A 21,038-nucleotide genomic window follows, 5' to 3' on the forward strand; every position below is an offset into this window, starting at 1 on the left:
TAATCAGCGCAAGATTGTGTTTTCTTTATTTCAAAAGAAAACAATGGATAATTGGTTGAAGGAACGTATTGCTTAGTGTAATGCTAAAGTCAGACATAAATTCTAGTAAGCCCATTATACATACTCATTATACAAATAATACAAATAAGAATACAGTAGGGTTTGTACTTAAGGATCAAATATTCAAGCAGCTTAAACCTGCTTAATATTTCTGAATTATAAACTATGTATGTTTTAACAGAAAAGATTTTTGAATGATAGTTTCCAAGTGATGGAATGAAAATTATCATAGAGCGTAGTCTCTATATCTGATAGAGTCTTTATTACAATTTGTACCTTCATTACAGAGGGCTCCTGTAAATCCAGGTAAGCAGTCACATAAGCCAGTAATATGGTGGCAGGGACCACTGCTGTGGACACACTGGGGGCACGTCTGGCTGCAGCGATGTCCATAAAACCCAGGGGAACAAACTGGAATTAGAAAGAACAAACCATCATTGCTTCCTGAACTTTCTGTCAGCTGTGAACTACTCTTCAGTGTACTTGTTCCTCACTATGAATTAGCACTGCTTTCAAAATACACAAGAGTTGCAGTGGTAGTTGTCATGCATACAGTTCAAGGCTTTGCACTCATGAAAGAAGATTTGCCCCTCTTTCTCAGGAGTTTACTATATTCTAGTAAGTAATTACTTACTTGACATTCTCTTACTTGTCAGGCTACTCTACTTAGGTTATGTTTGAAATGCATACATACTCGTGTATTGTACATATTTGGCTATACATTATATGTCTTCTACAGCATGAACATCTTTTAAAGAATATTTGAAGACAAGAAACTTAGAAATATAGAGTGGATAGTTTTATCTGTACATGAGTGGAGTCACTTTAGACCTTAACTTTTTATGTGTTTCCTAACTTGGAATACAAACAACTATTACTTCATTAAGAAAAATGTACATGTGTTTTCCAGCCATCCTTTCATTTAGGTATTCACTATACTCACCATAGCATTTAGAGAACCTGAGACCAGAAATACAGAGATGCCCACTTAATTTTTTTATGCTAAAGGCACCAGTTTCTTTTTAAAAAAATCATCTGTGTAAAAGAAAGGCTGTCACACAAAATTTCCTTCTTTCTTGCTCTAATCCCTTTTGGCTTTTTATTTCCTGATAAATGAGAATAGTAGGTACTGCACCAAGAGAAATACCTGTTGCACAGCACCAATTAGCACTGACGACAACTAACTTGGAATCTTTTAAAAACTTTAATTTCATTCAAGATTCACTTTTCCAAGTGAAACTGTGCCAAAAGGTCTTCCTGTTTACTGAAAAGGCACTTTCTGACTGAGATCCAAATTATCCGTATGACCTTTGTCTTCCTGGCTTCCAGACCATGCACCAGCGAGGGGTTTTGAGAGCCACTGGATTGGAAGCGTCTTGTCCAGGTTATAGGCACAGTGCCAAAACACGCAACATTTTTACATGTAATGTTACTTTTATTCTGTCTTTGGATTAACTGATTAACTGCAATGCCTTTTGCAATTAGATAGTGAGAATAATTGCTGCACTTAGCTAGAAATGTTTAAGGAATACTAATGCCACAATAATGTGGGATTTAGTCGTGCCACAGGCAGTCACACTTTTCAGCTTGAAATCTTGCCATTCCTGAACTGTTAGGACTTCAGGCTGCTTTAGTTCTCTTTCTGCATTCTATTAACCATTTCATGTTGTCTTTAAAGTCTTTTTCTGGAGGACCTAGCAGCATCTCACTGTGGCCTTACTCCACCTGCTTTAACTCTATTTCTGGGAGATCTCAGAAAATAGGGCTACTCTCCAAGTGCAGAGGATTCACGTTTATCTTCTCTGAACACTTTTTCCTCATAGCTTCCATAATTCCAACTGAAGACAGCTAGACTTCTGGCAAAATGTGACAATCTTCTTGGGAGGGCAGTACTTCACACAGTCACTTATTTTTGCCTCCTTTTTTTCTAGTGTGATTTACCCCAATTTGCCTGTATCTCTGTTCTTGTACCATTTAAATGTCACAGAGACAAACTTTTCAAATGCAGCTACATATACCTATGATATCCTCTACTTAGTGTGAGTCCTGATGCCACTGACCATTCTTTGTTGTTTCAAAATAAGTGTAAAGAAAAAAAAAGAAATAATTAAGGCAATGATTCCTACAAGATTCAACAGGAAGAATGTCTCTGACTTCTGAAACTTATGCATGTTTTATTCATCTACCAAACCAGGTATGGTAAAAGTAATATTCATCAATCACATTTGGGAATACTTGTCTTTAGAAAGGAATATCCTACTAAATTTGTTTCTGTGAAAGTTTTATGCACAATCACTTTATGGCACAGACAGTGAATAAAAGAAGAGCACTACTAGTTGAAAACATTTGTTAAATCCAGGTTAACTCTTAGTTCTGTCTGTTCACACATTTTGACAAAATGTCCAGTCGAGGAGCATTTCGTACTTCATACTACATTTAACAAAGCATTATAGTATTAAATCATTTGTATCACAAATAAGAGACAGAGAAAGAGAGAGTTCAAAGCATTTATTTTTGTCCTTACTTCTCTGACAAGTGGTGCCTCTGTATCCTGGTGCACACTCACAGATTCCATCATCTGGAGAGCAGGATGCTCCATTTTTGCAGTAACAAGACAACGAGCAATTTGGACCCCACTGCCCCTCAGCACACACGCTGTCACAGTGAATGCCTGCAACCATAAATAAACAAAACTGACATCCACTGTAAAGACCTTTTATGTGTAGTTAATTTAAACCTCTGGTCCTCAGAAGACCCATTTTTAAAACACAGATCACAAAACCTGTTTATGAAAATACCACTAACATAAAATAGAACAAGAACAAGGTAAACTTGCATCTCTGTTCCAGTATTGCACCAGAACAGTGGATTTCTTTCTTATTTCAGTTTTGTACATAAAAGCTGATTCCGAGTTTTGTAACAGGAAAGCACTTCTGCAGATTTTATACAGAATGTAAGAGTTCTATGGGATACTACCTCCAGGCTTCCTCTCTACCAATTCTTTAAGATTTAAGGTTTGCCTCTCAATAGTATATAGAGTTCTATAATTTTCCAAGACCATTATATATGCAAAAATTGAAAAGGTCTTTTATTCCTTTCACTTTCATCAATAATCAGAAGTAGAAAGTAATTAAAATGCAGCAAAATAATATCTTTTGCTTCCTCATTAATGGCTGCTTCAAAACAGCAAACATTTCTTTTCAAGTTTTGTCATGAAGACACTTTTCCTTCTGAACGTAAAAATTCTTAAGCTGTGACATTATTGTGTGGACACAGAATGATTTCTAATTAGTGGTGAGCTGATTACTGCTCAGCCTCATACCAAATGGAAAAATGTTGTGCACACAAAGGGTTTCCAAACACACCATGTGAGCATTCCAAAATGCTTAGCTGCAACAGTGTTAAAGATGCTGGTCAGCCAGTGCTTTGTCTAAGCATTTTTGGCACAAAATTGATTATAAAATAGCCACAACCTGAAACCCTATAAATAAATCAAAATATAAACCATTATTATAATCATCCAATCATGGGATATTGCAATGTAGCAACATTAAGTATAACTTTCCTGTTTGTTCTTTTCCACTATCTGCTTTTGAAAAGCACACTGCATGTTAAATGCCAGCAGCAGGCACCACTGTGGAACTCAGACCATATTGTGTCTACAGTACTTTGCATTAACAATTAAGTATTATTGCACTGCCTCTACTGAATGAAGCCCTTCGCTCAGGGAACAGTGGACTGAATCCAGCCACAAGCATGTCTTCCTTTGTCAGTATTTCCCGTAAAATATGCCACAGGTTCACTAGCTGCCAGAGTCCTAAAAAGGCAAAATAATTTCACATGTGACAAGAAAAAAATCTTTTCGCTTTGAAGAACAATAGATGTCGTTTGCAACAATACTGAAAAATAATCGTACTGTTTACTGCTAGATCAGACTTAGAGACAATTCCTCATGCCCCACAGCCTGTGCCATGTAAAGCTATCTACACCCAAAGACTAACTCTCTAATTAGAGGGAGGGTGAAACTCTAGGCTCTCAAGTTGTTTCTCTGCAGGACAAGCAACAGATTGAGTGATCAAATATGTGGTTCAACATTCTGCATCAACTAATGCCAGCAAGAGAGAAAACACTTGTCTTTAGAATCCAGACACTAACCAGCAGCAGATAGTATACAGCCAACCTGAAAGCCCTAATGGTACACTGATCATTGGTTAATACTGACCTGAGCCAAAGTTATTGCAAAAAAAGAAAAAAAAAAGAAAAAAAAAAAGACTTTTAAAATCATTAGTTTTTCATTTTTGCCTGCATAGGCAATGCCATTCTCCTATCTTCATCTCCATTTGAGAGGCAGCATAAAGTTGCTTCTCAGTAGCTTGGGTCAACTTTTTCATGAACTCCCCATTTGTGTAGAAACAGAGTGACTTGATTTTGAGAGATGATGATGCCCATGAGAAAGATGAAGTCAGAGCAGTTTCTTTAGAAACAAGACCACTTATTTCAGATGCATAAGGTTGCTCTGCTTGAGGCTTCCAAATCTGAGAACTTGGGTTTATAAATACGAAAGAAAACACAGGCTGACACATGTAGAGCATTTAAGAATTGAGCCTAGCATTCTGTTCACCTGAGTGTTATCTGTCCTATCACACATAGCTCTGCTCAGTGAACCCTGCTAGAGAAAAGACATTTTTCACAGTCTTTATGGATTTCAGCTGTGTTCAGTATACAATGGTCACTATTAACAAATCAGCAGTTGCCAAGAGTTACCAGAGTGCATTACTGAGATTATGTAGACCAGTGACATACAATAACACTAGGCTCAATTATATTGTCTTCATCTGTGCACAGAGGATGCTTTCTGACAGCATGGTGTCAAAGGGTGATACTGGGTGCACTGGGATAGAAAAGAAAATGGATCCATGCTGTATAGAGCCGCAGTACTTAAAAAGACCCAGAAACTACCTTATAAAAGAAAAAGGAACATTTTTCACCAGTGTACATCAGGGAAAATGATTCATTAGGGAAACTGAAAAATTAATTTGTCTTCCCCTTTTTCCCCCCTTATGAGGAGGTAGTCAGGTGAAGAATACTATCCCTTTATTTAGCAAAGAAACAGTATCCCCTAAATATCACTGAATAGTAATTATGACAATAAAACATACTAAAAGAGTGATGAATATCACTCCTGTTTCACTAGAAAATAATTTTATTGTATTTACTATTCATCATAAGCAAAATTAATTTCACTCCTCTGTGTGTATCAAGAATGAACGTAGCAAAGCAGGAATTCTATTCCATTTAATGATTTACTGCATCTCTACTTTTAGTTTTAAATCCCACCTATTCACTGTTTTTTAGATAAATTTATTTACAAGGCATTAAAAAATGAGAAACTGAGTTTCACACCTTATACCTGTGAAAAACAAATGTAAATTTGTGAGAAAGAATGTGTTATATATATTAAAAAGACTAAGAATTTTAATTTTTATTTAATTTTCCAGACTGATGCTTTCTATGAACTTTCAGCAAAGAAAGCTACGCTTGCATAAACAATCTAGAAATTAGGGAGCAAAAAGAAACATTTTAACTAGAACTTAAACAGCAAGATTAGACCCAGCTTTTATAGCAATGGTATCAACAGTGCACTAGCTTATGATTGCCGCAATTTCAAGAAAGTATTATTCTCTTATGCAATAAAATCAGGGATTTTGTAAGTTTCTTGTTGATCTTGATACTGATAAGGATATCTGTGAGCAAATGTTTTTGCTAGAGCTGTGGACAAAGAGCTCTTTGATGGTCTTTGCAAGTTGCTAGGCAATAGCTGAATGGTCATGATAAACTTCAGCTAAGCTGCTCTGAAGAAATGCTCATGCATTTAATGCCTAGTGCTTTATTCTGGGAGCCTCACATCTAAATCAGCATTCTCCTAGCATTCATAATTGCATGAATGAAGAAAATAATTATTTAGGGATACTGGTGTTTCTGCCTGTGCTAGCAAAGTGTTTGCATGCTCCTATTTTTAAGTTGAAATTTAAAGATCCGTCCAAGTCAGATTGACAGAGAGCTAATTTGTTTTAGCACTCAAAGGGGAAAAAAAAAATATACCGATTCTTTTTTATGATCTTCCCAGGTAAAAGTATTACTGCACCAAATGCTATTTTCCAGATTATTACATTTCCATTACCCTGATAAGAAATTATCCTAATTTTTTGTTGTTGTTTTCATGAAGAACATGTACTTTCTCTACAATTTACCTTCACAACATGTTTCAATATAGCCTCTGAGAATTAAAACTTACTTGTACATTGGTGTACTACCCAATGTCAGAGGTAAACTGGACATAAAGCTGCCTGAACAAAAGAAGGATCAAGAGGTCAAAACTTGCAGAAATCTTGGCATCGTTTATGATACATTTCCATTATAGTCTAAGATCTCAGCCTTCATATTTGAGAGAAATAAACACTAGATCACTTTTATTCAAGAACATCAAGATTCTGATGGTGAGAAGTGCTTCCCTACTACTTTGTCAAATGAGGGATAAGAAGCTCCAAGAAAGGGGAGTAATGGCAAAAAACTTTCTGGGCACTATTTAGAAGTACCCTCATAATCTTTAAGGGAAAAAAGATACCTTACTCCCTAACTGAAGACAGACAGAGAAAACTCAATAAGAGTGTCTCAAAGTAAGGAGAAAAGATTTTTCTGAAGAAGTTCAGACTGCTACTTCTACAGTGAAGCAGCAGGACAGTTTGCACCCACAAGTTTTGCTAGGAAGCCAGCTAAAAATCTTGTCAGCAAAACCAGTGCTGCATTGGGGTTTGAAGGCAAAAATCAGTATTTGCAAATTTTAGTGAAAGAACCACATTTGAGAAATCCCTGGTATCTTTCTGAAGGTCATACTGTTTCTACATATGTCATCCACTCCAATGGTACTCTTCTTTCATCTACCACATTTTAAGTAGCCACAAGAAAAACTACTTCTCCCTTTTTTACCTTCTTGATAGGTAGAAAATACATGTATTTAATCTACTCATGAAGAGTTCTTCTTCTAAAAGAGTGGTATTTCTTCCACATAAACCCCACCAGAATGCATAGAAAATAGAGAAACAGACATGGTAAACTCCAGAAAAAAGGTGGGCCAAACCTCTTATTGAAGAATTTGTGTCCCACAGCTTAGAAAGTAAACATACTGTTTATATGACGTAGCATGGACTTCTGATTTAGTTTTTTGGCACACTGAATATTCATCACAATGGGACCTTGTGCTTCAGGAACCACGGGGAAATCAGCCAAAGGAAAACATGGAGGGAAACCTATGTCTTGCAAGGGGCTCTTGGCTTGGGTGCACAAGGGTGCAAATTCCATGCACACTGTTCTGGCAGCAGCCTCATCTCTCAGTCTTAAGGTGAGGAAGACCCATAACAGTACTCTTTTATGTCCTTTTGCTTCTGTGTAGGAGGGAGGAAATGTGTACGCTTTAAAATCTAAGGAGCAAGGGAGAGCTGTAGTTTGTGCTTCCCAGGGGACCTGGTTATTTCCATGAGTGGGGTGGGTGTTGAATGACAGTCCCCCCTGTTATAATCCAGCAACAAATGTGCCTCTTGGAAATAATGTCAGAAGCACAAAACTTCCTCACAGAAACAACACATCTGGTAATGAGCAATCTGACTAGTGTCAGCAGGTGTCCAGTAGAGCAAAAAGTCACCAATACCCTATATGCTGTAGCATGCTGGTAAAATGTAGGCTGACATTATTGCATCTGTCTTTTCCATAAACCAATGCTATTGTTTTGGTATAGATAGCAGACTAGTGGTGTTTCATAATCCCTCACACTGCATAACCTTTAAACTGATTTTTAAAATGGCAAGTATCCTATCAGTATGACACACCATTTCTTCACAAACAGTTATAGCAGAACTGCACCCAAGAAAGCATAATAGTAATATGTTACCAGTAACCTTCATATTACTGTATTAAACTACCTCGAGAAAAATCTTTGCCCCTTTTTTGCTTTATTGCAAAATTCTCAGTTTGAAAAAAAATATGAATTCTCTAATTTTTTAGGCAATTTTGTGAAAAATTTATTTTGAGAGCTGCTTGCCAAACAGGTAAAATTAAGGGATGAAGTTAAGTCACCTTGGTGCTTTCTGGTTTGTGGTCATTGAGAGAAGCTGAGAAGGTGGCTTTTTAATGGGAGTTAACGTAAAGTTTTGTATAAATTATTAGAGGGATTAATTATCACTATATTTTCTGCATCTTTCTTATGCTCTCTATTTCAATGGTTTTTACTCTCTTCCACTGTCTACAACCCTGCCTCAAAATGAAGAAAAGTTATTTGTAAGACACAGTGAAAATGTCAAAGGACAAGAGCATTTGGGGCAGACGTCATCCTCTGTGTGGGTGGATGTCTGGCTCTTGTGCCATCCTGTCATGTGGCTCCTGGAACGTGATGGAATGGTCAGATTGCCAGGAAAAAAACATCACCCTTAACTCTTGCTTTTCTAAGCAGAATTAAACTGCTGTATAGTGAGCACTTGGTGTAAATTACAGAGAGGGGAGGATTTCTAACTGGAGTCCTACAAATGAAGTCACCTTTGTTTAGGGTGAAAAATATAAATACCCTTCTAGGCAAAAGAATCTAAATAAGTTAAAAAAATCAGAACCTAATTAAATCCAATTCTAATTATTTCTTGACTTTTGCAACAGCTCATGACAATATAGAGCCAATAATTGAGCTTCCACTTTCATTCATAACTAGGACCTAAGAGGCAAAAGATTATAAACAAGACAGGTTCAAAGATAAAGAAAAAAATACTTAAAAGCCCTAAACCATATAGCATTTTATTGTTGACCCCAATTCTCAGCTGCAGTTGTATCTTGAAACTAAAGGATAGCATGTCAGTTAGGCTGCACTTCAGTACAAAACAGCAGCCCTTGTACCCACTTCAGCAGCTCAGTGCTCCCTCACTACCTGAGGGAGCATGCACTGTACCACACTACTGAGTTCCTCCTCCCCATGCAGCATGCTTCCTGTTCCTCCGTGCTATGGTACAACTGTGTCCATCCAGCATGAGAAAAATATTCCACCTTTGATTTATTTCTGCAAAGTTGCATAAACTATCCCCTCTGATGAAATTCCTTGAGGAAAGTGTAGATGACTAACTCTGTTGACAGGGCCAAAAAAAGCATTACGTTTAAAATATCTACTTAGAAACTTTGTATTATTTTGGTGGCATCAAAACATGTTGGCAAGGCCACCTTGGATTCATCAGTTTATTACTGCTGAAAAAGAAAAAATGTTCTAGAGTTCACATTTTTAAGCTTCTCAAAAGTACTTATTTTTTAACACTACCTTCCCAATTGTTTTTAAACAGCTAAGTCTTTCAGATGCATTAGGTAAGCGTTACACTGATCCAAAATCAGTTTCTCGTTCTCTGGTTTTGTTTGTTTTGTTGTTGTTGTTACTTTGGTAGGTAATACTGGCCTTAAAAAAATTAGTAAGTCTGATGGTTACTTTAACAAAGCAAATAGAAAAAAAAAATCTTGTTGCACTTTAGCACCTTCCTGGATTTTTACAAATTCTCTATCTGCTTCTCCACCCACTATGCATGCAAATATGTATACAACCTCCCTTCTTAACCCTACAATCCAATGCTATTTCTATGATGTAGCATTACAGTACAAATATCTGAGAACCTGTTTCTAAAGTATTCTCTCCTAATCATTCTAAATATAAGGATCTACACAAAGGCCAGATTCCTCAAGATTATTGCTCTGACATGTGAAGTGTGGGGAGGACTTTTCCAGACACTGAGTATAAAACAAACTATGCTGTTTATGTCATACCATGTGTCTAGACATCACCAACCTGTTGAAACTAGTCTGTTACACACACTGTTATGCCAACATCATCCGGGGGCACATACTCAGTTTTGCCTATAATCACATGTGAAATCTCTTTCTAGTGAAATCTTTTCCTTTCTAACTATGAAAACAAAACAGATTTCACTAAAAGCAAAAATGTTTTCTCCTTTTTGATATCTGAGTTCAAGCACAGTCAAAGTTTGTATTATGCTTGAAGCATTTGTCATATCCCAGGTTAGTTATAAACATTAGCTAAGTAATTTTTGCAACCTGTTTTTAAAAGTTGATAGAATTTTAGCTTGGCCTGTTTTAACCCAGCTTCATTCATAAACATACTTTTGGTCTCTCATGATTTATCTCAGTTTTAGAAAACTTACAAGATGTATTTTGAGCAGTGCTTCTGGAACTTGCGGCCAGCTCTAACAGCCTACACCATCGTTAGCCAGTATCAGCAACTGTCCGTGTTTTTAAAGTATGTACTCTTTGCTTAATACTTTTATGAATGTATAAAATCATGTTTTGTGCAGATCAAAATACAAGTTTGAGAACATATGTCCAAGCACACACAATTACCTGAAATTAAGAACAGGTAGGCCCTTTACAAAATAAACAGAAAAGCAAAGCAATGTCTCACAAAATGTTAATAGATGGTGTAACGCTAATACTTTTTTTTTTTTATCATTCACTCAAACAACTTTTGTTATTTTTGCAGGCTTGCCAAAATCGTTTCCCAGAGGTATCTGAGTGGCTGATGGTAAGTGACACTACAGTTTGTGGGAAGAGAATAAGAAATTCCTGTCTTGGTTAGGTGAGTGCTGCCTCTGGAAGCCTCCCTCTTTCATGCTGAAAAGGGTGACAATGTAGATACCCAACAGTGAGACAGAACTTCTCAAAGAAATTGCCATAAGCTTAATATACAAATTGCACAAATAATAAATTAGTTTGGTATTCCAAAGCAAAGCAGGTGCTCTTCCTGCCCACATCTGTATCCCCTACAAAATTCCACTTCCTAATGATAAAAGTCATGTTCATCTGAACAGAAAATAGGAAAAAAAACCCCACCAAGTAAGATGTAATTAACTACAACCAATCAATCTGAACTTCAGACACAAAGTATAATGCATTATGACCAAAATGCCTGTGCTCTACAGAACTAGGGGGAAAAAAAGGCATATAAAATTCAAAGTTTGGGAAAAAACTCAGTAAAAACTGTATTGGAGGAAGTCATAAACTCCATGCAAACACTTATGAGCACAATGATCTGCCAAAATTGTCAAATAAATGACTTGTTGCAGATTGTCTTCTCACCTCCATCTACTATGCCTGGAAGCACCAGAGGAAAAAAATAAAACAATTATATCATGAACCTGCAAGTCAATCAGGATAAATATTAACTTAAAAATGAGTGAATTAATAGTGAATAATATTAGGTTTTATCTGAAATCACCAAACCCCCCTCCTTTCTTTTCACAGCAAACTCATACTTTGTTCATTTAAGGTGTGTTTTTCATGCTGAATTCTCATTATTAGACACAAGGAGTCCATACAGATGGGTGACATGAAATCTGACCCTTGCAACATTACAGAATCACAGTGAGACACAAAGTCCAGAACACTCTGAGTGAGGCAAACTCATCATGTTAATTAGTCCTTATTGAAGATGCAAGAGTTTTCCCAGCACTTAGCGCTATGTGAGAACTGAAACTACCTCCCAGAGATGAAAAGAGTATTTCATGATACTGTGCCTTTCTGCGTAGTTTCAGCATGTTTTCAAAAATTGCCTTCCACAAAAAAAAAGAGTGCAACAACAGTGTCAAACACAAATATTGATGAATAATTAAATATCGATAGTCCTTAAAGCCACAATGAAAATATCGGAGAAGCAGGGGAAAAAAAAAAAGAAAATACATGCAGGGAAACAAACAATTTTTTTTTCACCAAAAGCTGGAGAAACTCAAATAGCAGCAAAGCTTCTGCATGATTTATTCTCTTTTTGTCTGCCTGAGCCAAGCTTTCTGAATTTCTAAATGTGATGGTTTACCTACCAAAGCTGACAGCACAACCTTGAATATTTACAGTTATTCACCATTTTCATAAGGAATGATATTGTGAAGGTGCCCAGGTTTTATGATTTCCCCTTCAATTCCCAGCTTTCTGCGGAGCCCATGCTTGACGAAGTTTCCACATCTGCCAGGAGGGACACAGCAGCCTCAGAACCAGCTCTTTGCTCCTTCCAATTCCATATACTCCTCCTCTACCCACAAAACTAAAATGCAAGACCAAGTCCACCATAGCAGAAACTCTCATTGTCCTTTATGATGGTCTCTTTTGTACCTGACCATCCTGGTAGACAGCGACAGTAACCTGTGGTGGGATGACAACCGTCTGCATGGCTGCAATCACAGCGTTCAGCACAATCCATACCGTATGTGCCATCCTGTGACAACACAGAAAAAACAAAAACAAAACCCAACATGATGACAACTGGGAGTTAGAGGAGAACAAGTTCTGGTCAGTCTTGCCTGAAAAAGCAACCACAGATCTCTCCTGAATCTTCAATCTACATTCTTAATATGAAAAAAAATCTGGGTTTTGGAACATTGTCTCGTCCTTTTATCATCATTTGCATTACCTTCTTTTGAAGAACCCTGACTCATGGACCTGGAAACAGTGATGCAGAACACGGTAACCTACACTACAGAGGATTCATGGAAAGTTTTCTTGCTCTGTCACTCCGATTTCCCTTACAGCTGATTTTGTACTGCAGGATCTGAGGGTCCCGTGCACTTCAGTTGACTTTCTGCCTCAGACCCTGAGCTGCCTACATACTGGTCAAAAAAGATACCATGTAAAGCCACATTTTCTGAAGACTAGTAGTAAAGCGTTAGATAAAATACATTCTCAATGTGAAGTTTATTGCATAACCAATGCGAACTCTGATCACTGTATTTTGATTAAAAACCCTTAACTCTCAATTATAGCATATAGCATACATTAACTTAAAAAGAAAAGCCCTTTGGCTATGAGACAAAATTATTTTTCTGGCTACGCAACATTTTTTGAGATTAAAGAGAATAAAGTAACCAGTTGAACACCTCTCTTCACGTATGCAGTTGCGCCAGAAGAATTTTCATGAAACGTGCCAGCTGATTTTCATGAAACTACATCTAAACATTTAAATTCACCTTTCCTGCTTCTTCCATAGAAAGTGGCACATACATTTTGAGGTAATTCCATAAAAGAAACATCTGAGAAACTGAAGAGATCAAAATCTTTAGAACTGCATTTTTGCAATCATATTCTTTGCCTTGCAAAACAAAGCACAACAGTAAAATCATCTTATAGAAAAAGTGTCAAAACCAAATTAAATGCATATTAAAAAAAAAAAAGCACGATTAAAGGTAAAGCTTCTGGAACTACCCACAACGAAGGCAAAAAAGGGAAAACCTAGTCGGGTTTAAAATCCAGTCATTTGAATTCAAGGCTAAAAACTGATCTCAGTCACATAAAAAATCAGAATAAAACCTATAGGAAAATTCATCTGCTGTTCTTTGATGTTCATGCCTACATTTCTACCAAGTTCCATAGGACTTAGCTATTAAATTGCCAGTCTTTAAAGTAAAAGAAAATATTTCATTACTTGAGTGTAAAGATCCTTTGCTCATCTCAAAGATACTTTTTTACATATATTGAAAAAAAATGAAGCATTTCCTTTGTATATTATAGATTTGGAAAGAAAAGAAATCCACAAATATCTTGTTGAAACATGGTATTTTTAGTCTGCTGTGTATCTGCTGGACTTAAGTCCAAACTTCAGTGAAATCCTGAGTAACAATCCAGGCAGTGACATTAATTTTCTAAAGTTATTGAAAAAAAATGAAATACCTTAATTTAAATAAACTCTCTGCTTAAGCAACAGAAGATTTTCAGACAACACTGGGCACATTTGAACTGCTTTTCTGTCTGTTTTCCTGCTCTGGGATTTTGAGGCAGAATGTGCATTTAAAGTATGTAAATGGTTACTGACATAACTTGACACAGAGACTAAGAGTAAGACAACGAGCAAAGGTATACTAAATTATATGATACAGAAATGCATTAAAACATTATTTTGTTAAATCAGGAACAGTGAAGCAAGTGCCATGAAATAATATCTATCTTTCTCAATAAGTCAGCTTTAGAAGAGCTAATGGATCTTGGGAGATTTCATCATCCTTCAGAATTAGACACTAAGTGATAAACGAAGCTGCTTTAGAAAAAATAGAAAAATTAGTCTTCTGATGCAGATGCATTGATGAAAACACTCTATAACTGCACAGATGGCACTCCATAGTCATCTCTCCAGAATATCTGAGAATTTGTTTCCCACTTTACTCACTATATTAGTTTATGCTATACCTCACTGTAAAACAAAAAAAACCACACCCACAAATAACTTCTGAGTACTCCGAGAGCACAACAGAATTATTTTCATTCAAAGAATGTATTATGTTGTAGTTCAGCTACTTCTCTCATGTTACTGCTCAGTAGAGCTACTTCAAACTGACAGAAGTTTGAATGTGAGACAGGAGGGGAATTTACAATGTTTATGTTCAGTTCAGGTGATTCCTTTACATTTATATTAAAACAAGAACCATCTACGCAGATAGTATTGCATAAGTGAACAAAAGACAGTGGAGAGGAAATGGAGCAAAAAGAGAAGTTTATTTTTAAAATTATGTTTGTTTAAAATTTCCCAGAAAGATGAATATCACCACTGGAAAATATGGACTCTAGAAAACCCCAATTTTTTCTAAAATATTTAGATTTTTGTGCATGAAATGTAACTGAAACCAGACAGAAATAAAAACAAGAAAAGAAATAAAAACAAGAAAAGAAATAAAAACAAGAAAAGAAATAAAAAAGAAAATTGGTTTTAATGTTACCATTCTTAACAATGTCAAAATTCTGTCCTTTTATTGCTTCTTCAAACTATGCATTACAAGGTGGAACACAACTGATAAGGAGCATGCCTTTGCCAACTCAGTGAGTTCTCATTTTGCAGTTCTCAGTGTCTTGGAGACAGTGGAAATCAAAGCCTCAATATTAAAAGCCAAGATGTGTCCTGAGACTCAGTAGTAATATGTCCTTCTCATCTTAGAATGAAGAAGCTCCTCATTCATACTGTACCATCAAAATAAGCCAATTTACTTAATATCATGTTATTTGATGTGGAATATATTTTTGGTACATTTTTTCTCTCATCTTTTTTTCTGAAGTTTAGCAGAAGCGATTTGGATAGCACTTGATACTTACAGAGAGTGAAAAATCTGGGGGTTTGTTTTTCAATGAATTCTAAAGGAGATGGTGAAAAGTGTGATGTCAAATATTAAAGTGTGAGAGCAGAAAAAGTGTTCATCTGTGCATCTTCACGTTGTGTAGTCATTTTTTGTGTTCTTTGGCATGCTGAGCAGTGGAGTCCTTCTAGAAGAAATGTTGGTGCCTGCCCCTGACCTTGAACCGTGTGGCATATGAGAGATCACGTGCAGTGCTTCTTAGGGACTTATGCCCTAAGAAGAATGACTTAAGTGTCCCCCTGCTCAGTATTATACTACAGTGTAAAATTCAATTAAACTACCTGACAAGGAAGTTCACATTTTTCTCCTCTCCAGCCCGGGGCACAGGTACAGGTTCCATCCAGAGCATTGCAAGCCCCTCCATTAAGGCACTGGCAAGTTAAGTTACAGCCAAGTCCCCAGGTACCACTGGGACAATTTATTGAGCAATCTACACCATGCCAACCTGCCAAAAAGAAGAATTAAAGTGACACATCAATCAGGTTTTCTGTTTTCCCCCACTCATCTCTAAGGACATGTTTCCCTCCTCCTACCATGTGTCATCTCTCAGAGATGCACAACACTGGGGTAACATTAACTACAGGCTGGCATCAGCACTTTCAGCTGAGGACTTGTCCACATTTGAACAAAGGTGCTCAAGGGCACCTTCTAACATCTGTGCACAGCATACATTTTCAGATGGGTGCCAACATACAAAAGCAATCGATGTGAGATCTCAAATGAAAGCAGAGACACCTTGAAATTTCACTGAGAAGCACTAAACTATACTGAAATTTGTAAAGAAGGCATAGCCTGAAAAAAAAAATTTGAATACTTTCCCTAGGCTTAAGCTTCTGCTTTTGTAATTCTTCCACCAGTGTTCAGTACAGGAAAAAAAAAAAAAAAACAACAGTGCATATGTTGGATTTTTCCAAGAATATATAGAATACCTTTTATGTTTTCTGTACTTAAAAAGAAGGAAGTGTTAATGTCATGGAAAATGGTTCTAAAATGCAGCATTCTCTACTGACTGTGTCTGACAGAAAAATTTACAGACAGCAGATTTGATAGATAGACAGAAATGTAAATAGATTTTAAAATATGTTATCATCTATTCAGTACAAGAAATTGCGTGATCCAGTCATATGTTATCATCAGCAATGACACAAGCCAAGTTTCTAATTTTGTACCTTGTTTACAGTAAGTGAAGGGAAAAATGACTCTGCACTGAGCCTAATCAATAGACTATGTGGAACACGTATATTGAAATAAAGCTCCCTCTTGCCCTGGATTGACAACAGTGAATTTAGAGGTCATTTGAGAAAAAAATACTCTGCTAGCTAGAAAACTAAGATGCTTTCTCTGAAGAGTCTTTCCAGGATTTACAAATTTCCTTCACTTACATGGCATGTATCTGCATTTAATTTAGTTCAGTTCAATTTCACTGTTTGCATTTCTTTTTCATCATAGTAAGACTAAAACTGCATGATGCAAAAGAAGATAGAATAATGCACGGCTCAAGGAGGAGTTTTCACCTCACAACTAGCTACTTAGCAGTAGCTGTTTAGCTACTTTAATGAAGTTAAATCAGATCTGCTGTCTCTGGAAACTCTCCACATTTGCTACATGACTGATTTAATTGTCAGTCACTGACAAATTTCTTCAGTATTTGTCTAGGTAACTAATATTTTTCCTATATGCTCAAAAATACTCTGCCTATTTATAGAAAAATATTTTTAGACAGGCAGATCTACAGTGTAGGATGGGCATGGGATTTGCTTGGGAGATAACAGACAGCCTGCCCCTCTCATCTCTGCAATCACAGCTGGGAAAAGAGGTGTATTGCAAGAGTAGATCTTTAAGTGGAATTTAATGGCCTGTTTTGTGTTGAACAGGAACATCATGTGGGTCTATAGGGAAAAAGTCTCTGCAGAACCAGTGCTGGAGTATGTCTGAGATATCTTTGATCCAGCCAATGACATGTGTTACTGTGAGATGAAGAGAGACGTGGAGGTAGGGAAGCACACACAGTTTCTTGCAGAGGTACACTTACCATCAAAATTACTGTTGGGTGGAGAGAGCCGCACTAAGGGGTTGAGAAATGTGAGTCCTTTTGTACTACTACTGGAGGATTCAGAAATTTTCTCACACAGGCAACAGTAAAAGGCACTGGTGGGGAATGGTGGTAGGCAAGGTTTGGTCAGGTAATTTTTAAGCAAAAGAACTTGGATAGAAAAAATTTCAAGTAGTTATCAACACCAGTGCTAAACTGTCAGGAAGAAGCCTGGGTCTCTATGCTGTTGAGAAGGGTGAGGGTGGCAGTGAGGGGTGACACTCACCCAGCCTGTGGAGAAACAGGGCCATATATTTTTACAAGGAAGGCTGATATTGAATAAATACATATCAGGAGTTCTTTTAGCAGACTGTAGCACTATCACAAGAGACAAGTGGTAAACAAGCCAGTATGCAGCCCACTGAGAACTGCATCAAGGAAACATGAACAAAAGGTATGTGAACAGCAGAAGCATAAAGTATTTAGTGATATGGCCTTCAAGGTGGTCTGCTTTTTATTGTTTCTTTCTTCTTTCCTTCAAAAATGCAACTTCATGTTATGATTACAGAAAAAGAAAATTAATGTAAAGAGTCACTTACCTGCTTTGCAGGCACAGGAACCATCTACTGGAGAACAGATGGCTTCATTTTTGCAGTTGCATACAGATGAACAGTTTACTCCGTATGTCCCCGGAAGACAAGGAGTACCACAAGCAGCACCCTGAATTATGTGAAATTAGAGGCTAAAAGCTCTTTGAGGAGGTTCAGACAATACAACTAATAAATGACATAGACTGACTCAGATGCTACAAATGCCAGGAAAATATACAGCCCACAACTGCTCTGTGCTACCACTAAGTTATCCTGAATGTAAAAGAGAGAGAGTCCTCCATACTTTTTCAGTCTGTAGTAAGCATTCATTTTCTATTACCTTCTGTAAGAGCTCAGGTCACACAACTACCAGCACTTGGTTTTATCAGTGGACAGTATATTCAGTAATAAGAAAGCCCTTTATGAATCCAAAACGCAGTAAGAGAGCAGTTCAACAGAAAATAATGTGGGTATGTAAAATATTTTTAAGAATTAATTCAGCTGAACTTTCCACAGTTACTATTCCTAGAAGAACAGTCATCCTGTAAGATGATTCCTATGTTAGATTAGCATCTTATGCACAGGTAACAGCAACTACGTGTAAAAGGTGCAGATTAATCTGTCCTGAACATTTGTAAAAAACGATGCCTTTGTCTACAGTTCCTCTGGAGAGGAACTGGTGCAGAGATAATGACTGAAACCTATGTTCCTCCCTTTGCGTACAGCTCAACACCACGCCCTCATTTTTATCACTGTCTTACAAAGTAATTTTTTTTTCTTAAAACGGCTTAACTTCAGTATACCAAGAACCAATTGCAAATGGCCTTTTCAGGGTCTTATAACATGCTCAATGGTACTGTGGCAGTTTAGGCTGGGTGCCTTCTGCTACTGCCACATAGGTTACACCTCTGGTGTCCTGAATGTCCACCCAATAGGGGTGGACACAGGAAACAGCGTATTTCTACCCATAAATCCTGCGCCCTATAAATCCATCTGCAAAGTCATTCTCTGCTTCTTTCTTCCCTCTCTGCTCCCGTGGGAGATGCTCTCTATCAGGTAACGGTGGGGGAGTATCTCAAGGCCTCTTAGGCCTGTCTAGGCCTAATGCCAGGAGGAGAAAGGATGGGGGCGGGGGGGGGGGGCAGTCTCAGACCTGGCCAGCCTGAGACTTGCCTAGCAGTGGGAGGGGGGAAGAAAGAGCCTTGGGGGTTTGGGTATACCCTAGGTGGGAGAAGGGAAGGATTTGGAAGCCTTTGGGTATTATCTGAGGGGCTCTGTACACTTTGGGATGTTCTTTGCCACTGTGCTTTTTAGTCTTTTCTGTAGTTTCACCAATCGCTTTTCCATTTAAACTTTCCATCACTCTCCAATCCGTTTGTGTGAGTGTCATTCTTTTGTCCCTTTAGGGGTAAGAGAGGATCTGTCTGGCCTCAAACCAGCACAGGTACCAATTATCCTTACCTTTCTTTTACTGTAGTGGAGAAAGGACATTCAGGCATCTTGAAGAATTTGGCACATAACTAAAGGCAGTGGAGCTGAAAAGGCATTGTGAAAGTGAGACTTATTTACCTTAAATCCTGGAGCACAGGTGCATTTTCCAGTCACACTATCACAGTCAGCACCGTTTTGGCAGCTGCAGATCTGTTGACATGACTCGCCATAGAATCCTGGGGAGCAAGTCTCGTTGCAGTAGAGCCCAGACCAGCCGGGCTTGCAGGAGCATTCCCCAGACATAGGGTGACAGCTGCCAGCAGGGGATGAAAGGAAAAAATAATTCAGGCCTAAGTGTAACATCAATTTTTTTTTCCAGAGAACAAAATGCTGTTATAGATAAGTTGCATGCTATGCATACAGATATTTTACTCCCCATGCCACAATGCAAAGGGTTCTGCATATGAATATACAAGTGCACGCCAATTAAGAAATGTAACATCATACAACATACAGACTTTTGGGGAGGACATGGTAAGAAATGTTTTTCTGTTGAAAAGAGGCTTAGCTGAACACAGTTTTTACCATAAAACAGATATCTGTAGTTACAAATGTTAAGGTGATGTGACCATTAAATTCCCCAAAACGCATTGTTTAGTTTCTGCTCGAAGTAGAGTAGAATCATTTTCACAACACTGACCAAACTCAGCAGCATACTGCCTGAGAAGTAAGATGCTTTGGTAAAATAGCACAGTATCCAACAAAAAATAACACAGGACCCAACAAGTAGCAAGTACATGCTTTTGTTTGAATTGTTGGTTGAAAAGAGGACAACCAACAACTTTGCAGGAATGATACAAAAGTATTTAAATTGGCCAGAAATCAGATGTACCATCAGAGCAGTGGCCTTTTGGAGAGTATCTCCCCTATGTTGGCCATACCTGGTGGCAGACCAGCTGTCCCTACCTGGAACAGCAGTTGCATTGAAGGGCCAGTCAGACAGCTGTTGCCTCATAGCAAATGGACATCATCAGCTGTGCAAAGATACATGTGCTGGAAAAGTGGACACAATGGGGTACTCTGTAGCACTCTGGCAGACGAAGCTCTTGCTTAATTCTCACCAAAGGAAAGCTTTAGTATCCAAAATCCAATATATTTACAATGGGAAGACTGTTTAAAGATATTTATCTGTCACTGACTGAAGTTCCTTCAAGTATACTGGAAGAAAAATGTGTTTTCGTCCAGACGCATTAAATGACCCATGACAAGAGCCAGATTTTGCAAGATTTGCTGACTCCTTCTGTGGAAGAGTGTTTGAGCACTTTTCTGACCATTTAAAAGTTTGAAAAAATACTGCACATTTAGGTGCTATAAGTAACAACAATATCCTTTCTAAAAAGTTGCAACATAATAGAAGCATGCAATATTAGCTTTAACTGCCCTTGGAGTTTCCTATTGCTGAATACAACCAACCAACAACATACTGCTGATCAAGAAAAGTATGAATTACTTTATGAATTACTCTACCAGGGCAGAGTAGAGCAAGAGGAGAACCTCCCTAGACCTGCTGGACACACTCTAGAATACCACTGGCCTTCTTGGCCCCGAGGACACATTGGCGGCTCATGGTCAACGTGTTGTCCACCAGCACTCCCAGGTCCTTCTCTGCAGAGCTGCTTTCCAGAAGGTCAACCCATAAACCTGTACTGATGCATGAAGTTATTCCTCCTC

The 21,038-nt window shown here is 37.7% G+C and overlaps 1 protein-coding gene across 1 annotated transcript in view; it reads right to left on the minus strand.

The window, feature by feature from the left end:
• MEGF10 (multiple EGF like domains 10) overlaps positions 1–21,038 on the minus strand; it is a 71,977-nt gene that overhangs the window by 17,522 nt on the left and 33,417 nt on the right. Inside the window, exons 9-14 of the mRNA XM_054397255.1 lie at positions 19,446–19,620; positions 17,886–18,006; positions 15,536–15,699; positions 12,253–12,355; positions 2,585–2,731; positions 337–471 (exon numbers count right to left, since the gene is read on the minus strand). Coding sequence (XP_054253230.1) covers positions 337–471; positions 2,585–2,731; positions 12,253–12,355; positions 15,536–15,699; positions 17,886–18,006; positions 19,446–19,620 — 845 coding nt within the window. The remainder of the gene's footprint in view (positions 1–336; positions 472–2,584; positions 2,732–12,252; positions 12,356–15,535; positions 15,700–17,885; positions 18,007–19,445; positions 19,621–21,038) is intronic.

The sequence above is a fragment of the Indicator indicator genome, chromosome Z, assembly GCF_027791375.1.
Source record: "Indicator indicator isolate 239-I01 chromosome Z, UM_Iind_1.1, whole genome shotgun sequence".
In the NCBI taxonomy this organism is placed as follows: domain Eukaryota; kingdom Metazoa; phylum Chordata; class Aves; order Piciformes; family Indicatoridae; genus Indicator; species Indicator indicator.